Consider the following 6,000-nt stretch of genomic DNA (forward strand, 5'->3'; position numbering starts at 1 on the left):
TGTGGGTGGGTGTGTGTGTCTTATGCTGCTGTCGCGACTGTCAACCTTTGGGCTTAGTCCCATGAGGTGAGGGATGAGCATGAGAGGGACACAGAGCCGCGTCCCCTCAGAAGTGTTCTTTGCCAAGCTCTTCATATCTCCTGACAGCTCCACAAACCCAGTGACATCTGTGATCATCTTTCTCCTTGGTCATCCTTCCAGGCCTGGGGCCTGAGACTTAGGAACAGCTTTGGGGTCACACAGCTTAAGCTTGGCCCCAGCAAACAGACCCTAGAACCGTAGGAGAGGACCACCACTGCACTGGGATGGCAGCAGGGCAGTGCTGGGGACAGCCAGAGATGCTAATCTCATTACTTTCTCTGTCACCAGGGCACAGTAGCAAGGAGCCACCACACAGTAGGGTCTCAATAACAAATTGCTTTGAACTATTTCCAGTGGTGGCGCTGTCTTTCTGGGTGACCTCTGGCAGTCATTTTGCCTCCCTGAGGCTGTTTCCCCATCTGTAAAGCAGGGATGAGGATAATGAAACCTTGAAGGTTGTATTAAGGATGAAATGAGCTAAAGTGTGTCGATGCACCCTGTGAGCTCTACTCTAGAGCACTGCCAGATCGAGGCCTGAAGGATGGAAAGCTGCTTCTCATGGTGGTTTCTCATCAGGCCCAGCTGTTGCCATTGATGGTGACCAAAGGGAGCTTTTTTCTAGTGGAAGTTCTTCTAGATCTCCAGTTTTCAAATTTTACAGTCTCAGATCTCTTCCACACTCCTAAAAATTACTGAAGGCCTCAAAGAGCTGTCATTTATGTAGGTTAGATCTATCAATCTTTATTAGAAATAAAAACTGAAAAATTTAAGAATATTCATCAAAAAATAATAAAGTAAACCCACTGCATATAACAATGTTTTTATGAAAAAAATTACACTTTCCAAAATAAAGTTAGGGAGAATCATGGCATTATTTTACATTTTTTGCAAATCTTTTTGATGTTAGACTTAAGAGAATCCAAGTGGGTTCTTATATCTGCTTCTGCACACAATCTGTTGTGATACAGTGTCTTGATGGAAGTATACGAAGAAAACCCAGACTCAGATACGTAGTTGGAGAAAGAAGGGATACCTTAATAGCCTTTTCAGAAAACTGTGGATATTCTTCTTTGATATTACACCAAAACTTGACAAGTGACAGTTTCTTAAAGGTGAGCTGTGATATGGGATTTGAAACCATATCTATAAATGTCATACTCTGTTACATGAAAATCCATTCGTGTGTCTTGAACTTTCAATTGAAAGTTGATGGGTAAAATCAACAAAATCATTGAAATCATTCAATGAAAATCATTCAATTAAAAGTTCAAGACACACCAATGGATTTTTTACCCATCATGATTTTGTAATATCTCATATTGGTCCCATGGAAAATCTCATTCACTGAGTTAGGCAGATCTTTGAAATGTTGACAGTTTTCACTGTACATTGTCGAAAGACACATTTGTTAATATCACTGCTGATCTTAACAGAAAAATCTTAAGAGTATTGTGAAACTGTCAATCTCACAGTGGTAGATACAGGTTTTCCAAAAATTCTAATTTTTGCTTGAAAGCTTGTTTTTATCACTGGCAACAGATACTGTCAGTTGTTTTCTTTGATGTGACAGGCTCACTTCGTTCACTTCTGATAAAAAGTCTGCCAAACACCCAAGTTTGAATTACCATAGTTTTTCTGTCATTCACTCTTTTAAGTAAAAATGGTATTTCATGAAACACCATAAGCTGAATTAGCAAAATTCAGCTTGCAACTCAATCTCTCATAAGCTTTTCCTTGAGATAACAACCGTACTTTGGTTTGTAGCCTAAGTGCTTTATATATATGTATCCCATTTCATCACACAGAATATTAAGAAGTGTACCAAGGGCTGAAATTTGATGAAATAATTTGTACTGCTTCATCAAAGATATTCTTAAGGGAAGTTGGCTGGTTTTTCCCCCACGAGTACCTGGTGGTGAATGCAATGATTACTAGTATAGTTCGGTGCCTCTGCTGTGATTCACACTAAAGTTAAATTAAAGTTAAGTCACTCAGTTGTGTCCGACTCTGCGACCCCGTGGGCTGTAGCCCATCAGGCTCCTCCGTCCATGGGATTCTCCAGGCAAGAATACTGGAGTGGGTTGCCATATCCTTCTCCAGGAAATCTTCCCAACCCAGGGATCGAACCCAGGTATCCTGCATTGCAGGCAGACGCTTTAACCTCTGAGCCACCAGGGAAGTCTGCTGTGATTTACAGTAAGGCACCAGCAATTCTTCCTCAGTGCTTTGTACCATCAGTGCAAATGTCAAAACAGTGAATGAGGCAAATATCACTACAGTACTATTTTGAAAATAATGTTAACTCTATAGATCTCCTCAGAGTATCCTGGGAACCCCCAGGGTCTTAAATCATGCTTAAAGAACCACTAGTCTAGATGACGATTTTATCATCTAGATTGTAAGAATAGTCATCCTGTGGTTGTACTACATGACACAGTAAAATTATTTTTGAAAAATCTGATCTTGTGAATTTTACTCGCTTGATTTTGCTCACAGTTGACCTGAGGCTGCTGCCCCTTTTGACAGTTGAAGAAGTTGAGGCTCCACAGGCTGAGTGGCTTACCCCAAACCCAGGTAATTAGGAGCAGAACTGACTCTGGAATCCAGGCCTGCAGGAGAATAGGCTAGGGTTCTATAGGCAGACTGGGTCACGTGGATGCTCACAGACACCATAGGAAGCAGACCATGCCCTCTATCTCTTATGACTGTGGGTAACTTTCTCCTTACTGAGGTTAAATGCATCAGGACTGCAAATGGTGCAGAAAGCCTGCTTTTCTCCACAATCCACCTGCAGTCATGGAAGGGATGGAGTGCATCTGCTTAAAGTGGATTATGGTTCATCCATACAGAGGAACTCTGTGCAGCCACAAGAAAAAATAACAGAGAACTCTTCAGAGGCTGATATACAAAGATCTCCAAGACACATTGTTAAATGGAAGAAGCAAGGTACAGAAGAGTGTGTAAAACTTGCTACCTTCTGGGCAAGGAAAGAAGAGAAAAAAGTATGTTTTTGCTATGTATATGCACAGACACTTCTCCATAAGAAGAAATTGGTAATACTTGTCACTTTGGGGAACTGAGGAGCTGGGTGGGAGGGAGACTTTTCAATGGGCACCGTATTATACATTTTGAAATCTGAACTCTACTGGCTGTCCTATTCAAAATAAGCACTAAGAAAATAAATAAGGTGAATATATTATAAACATGAAGAAATTACAAGTAAGCACTAAAAAAAAAAAAAAAAAAAATCATAAAATTTTTTCTCCTGCACAGCTGATGGAGCTCTCACTTGGAGGCGCTTTGGCAGGTAGGAAGCATCTATGGGCCTTTGACATGCATCAAGCAGTGTATCAAGTGCTTTAAGCAAATTGCCTTTACAAGGACACTACTGAAGATAATTGATGGTATTTCCATTGTACAAGTAGGGAAGCTGGGGCTCCCAGACACTCAGTAAGTTGCCCAGGGTCCTACAATATGGGCGAGGGATCAGGATTTGCGCAGGTTCCACCTGAGCCTCACACGTATGTTCCAACCTCCAAGCCACCCTGCCTCTCCAATGTGGGTCTGTCTTCTCCCCTCTCCATTTCAGATAAGATCCTGGTTCACTGCGCCATGGGCCGCAGCCGGTCGGCGACCTTGGTCCTGGCCTACCTGATGATCCACAGGAACATGACCCTGGTGGACGCCATCCGGCAAGTGGCCAAGAACCGCTGTGTCCTACCCAACCGGGGCTTTCTGAAGCAGCTCCGGGAACTGGACCAGCAGCTGGTGCAGCAGAGGCGACAGGCCCGGCACAGTGAGGCCGCCGAGAAGGCCTGTGAGCAGGCGCCGTAGGCCCCTCGCGCGGCGAGCTGGCCGTTTGGGAGCGGAGAGGGAAGGCCGAAAACAGCTGTGCCCCGTGGCTTCCTCTGTCGCAGGGAAGGCACATGAAACCAAAGCTTGGCTCCTTCCAAACAATCTTAAACTTCCCGGGGGCTGGTGAACAGGGGAGCATTCACAGCGGGCTCCGGGACGAGCCCGGCGCTTGGCTTCCCTGCAAAATGGCGCGGACTGGCTTCCCGGCACAATTGGTTACAGGTGAGTGCGCGGGCGCCGTCCTTGTTTTGTTTTTGTAAGATGGAAGCAGAGAAAAGGATTTAAAAAATTTGTTGACACTGTGCTGTGATTAAACATTTGTTTTTGTCTGAAAGTCACATTCGTAAAAATATAATTTTAAAATATAACTTTATTTTCTAACCACAGAAAAAGCGCCTGTGTTAAACGGTCTGCTCCTCGGGTGGGGAGGTGCAGGCGACAGGGATTTCCTTAAGGGCGGCGGCTGCTGCGTCTTCTTTTCGATAGACTCCACAGGCTCAGGTCACCATCCAGAGATGCTGCTCTCTGCAAGCTGAAGACAGCAAGTTATCTGGGAGGGGTGAGGCGTGCGGGTCCTGAGACCCTGCACAGAGGACCCGTCTTTGGCTTCCCCCGCCTTCCTCAGGGAGCCAGGGCGGTTCAGAAAGTTCAGTCAGTCAGTCGTGTCTGACTCTTTGTGACCCCGTGGACTGTAGCCCGCCAGGCTCCTCTGTCCATGGAATTCTCCACGCAAGAATGCTCGAGTGGGTTGCCATTCTCTTCTCCAGGGGATCTTCTCGACCCAGGGATCGAACCTGGATCTCCTGCATTGCAGGCAGATTCTTTACCGACTGAGCCACCAGGGAAGCCAATAATTTTGAAAAGAGATTTTGGGGGACTGGAAATCTTTCCTTTTGATTCTGGTCCAAGCAACACGAGCTTGTTTTCAGGCCTGGTATAAAGTATTTACAACTGTGTTTGCCCTGGAATGCGAGAACCAGGCAGCCTTGTAAGCCTGCTCCCCACCCCCATGCCCAGCTAATTCAGTCACCACGGTCGCCTGATTCTCATTCTTGAGGAGAAAGCAGCAGCAGGAACAAAGCCGGGGGAGATGTCTTCTAGAACTAGGAACTGGAAACCAGACAGAACCCAGAGAAAGATGCTGATGCCAGTAGTCAAGGACCAGAAAACCTGAAATGATAATGGCCTACAGGGAAAACAGGAAAATGAACCCACTAGGAGCTCAGCAGCTTTGTAAAGCCACCCGAGGGTCACCCTGTGACTTTAGGGGAGCTGCCCTGCTTTTGTGAGCCCTTGTAGGGCTCCCTGGGATTGCCCATGATCTGCTCTGGGGTCACCTTGGCCCATAATGGATCCTCATAATGACTCAGGTTTGGGTGAGGGGAGCCCTATAACACAGGTTCTTGGAAAAGAGATGTGGACCAAAAGGGATTCTAGTGGCCCCTACACAAACTTTCCCATCACAAGATCGCAGTAGCTCTTCTACATTCAGTTCTTATCTCCTAGGTCTGATCATTTCTGGTCCAGAAAGAAATATTTCTGTTTTAATGAGAAGTTTCTTTTATACATCATAATGAAATATTTATGAATTCTTCTGTGGGAAGGATAGGTCCATTGGCTGCTGGTGTCCCTCAGAGGGTTCTTGTGTTTTCTCTCCACCTTCCCACATGTTCCCACCTTTGTGGGGCTATGAGTCCTGTCGAGGAAAGCAGATCACTTTGAAGTTAAAGTCTGGTCTCTCTAAGATAGGAGCCAGGGGTAGAAGAAAGGAAGAACAAAAGTTTTTGCCAAAGCATTTAAATTCTTCAGAAATGATATATTCATTTGGTCAACAAGTATTTGAGAACCTACACATGCTAAAAGTTGGGTTAGGAGGCCAATGCAGAAATGTCTGTTGTCATGACGTGGGATGAGGGAAGCAGGTACTGAGGGAGAGAACAGTGGGGATGAGGCAAGGGAAAACGCACTTTAGACCTGAGAGGATGGGGTGAGATGAGACTTGAAGGAGAGCACCTTCCAAATGGAGAGGGAACATTCTAGGCTGAGAAACAGCACAGGTGAAGT

At 45.3% G+C, this 6,000-nt stretch overlaps 1 protein-coding gene across 4 annotated transcripts in view; it reads left to right on the plus strand.

Moving 5' to 3' along the window:
- The window catches only part of DUSP29 (dual specificity phosphatase 29), a 35,685-nt gene extending 31,022 nt beyond the window's left edge, over positions 1-4,663 (plus strand). The window contains exons 4-5 of one of the 4 annotated variants that reach the window (XM_043477250.1): positions 2,578-2,655; positions 3,671-4,662. In XM_043477250.1, coding sequence (XP_043333185.1) covers positions 2,578-2,655; positions 3,671-3,915 — 323 coding nt within the window. In that variant the 3' untranslated portion in view covers positions 3,916-4,662. Of the gene's footprint in view, positions 1-2,577; positions 2,656-2,930; positions 3,120-3,670 lie in introns of those variants that run through there. The other 3 variants (XM_043477249.1, XM_043477252.1, XM_043477251.1) reach the window with 3 other exon arrangements.
- The last annotated feature ends 1,337 nt before the right edge of the window (positions 4,664-6,000 follow it).

This window comes from Cervus canadensis, chromosome 8, assembly GCF_019320065.1.
Source record: "Cervus canadensis isolate Bull #8, Minnesota chromosome 8, ASM1932006v1, whole genome shotgun sequence".
In the NCBI taxonomy this organism is placed as follows: domain Eukaryota; kingdom Metazoa; phylum Chordata; class Mammalia; order Artiodactyla; family Cervidae; genus Cervus; species Cervus canadensis.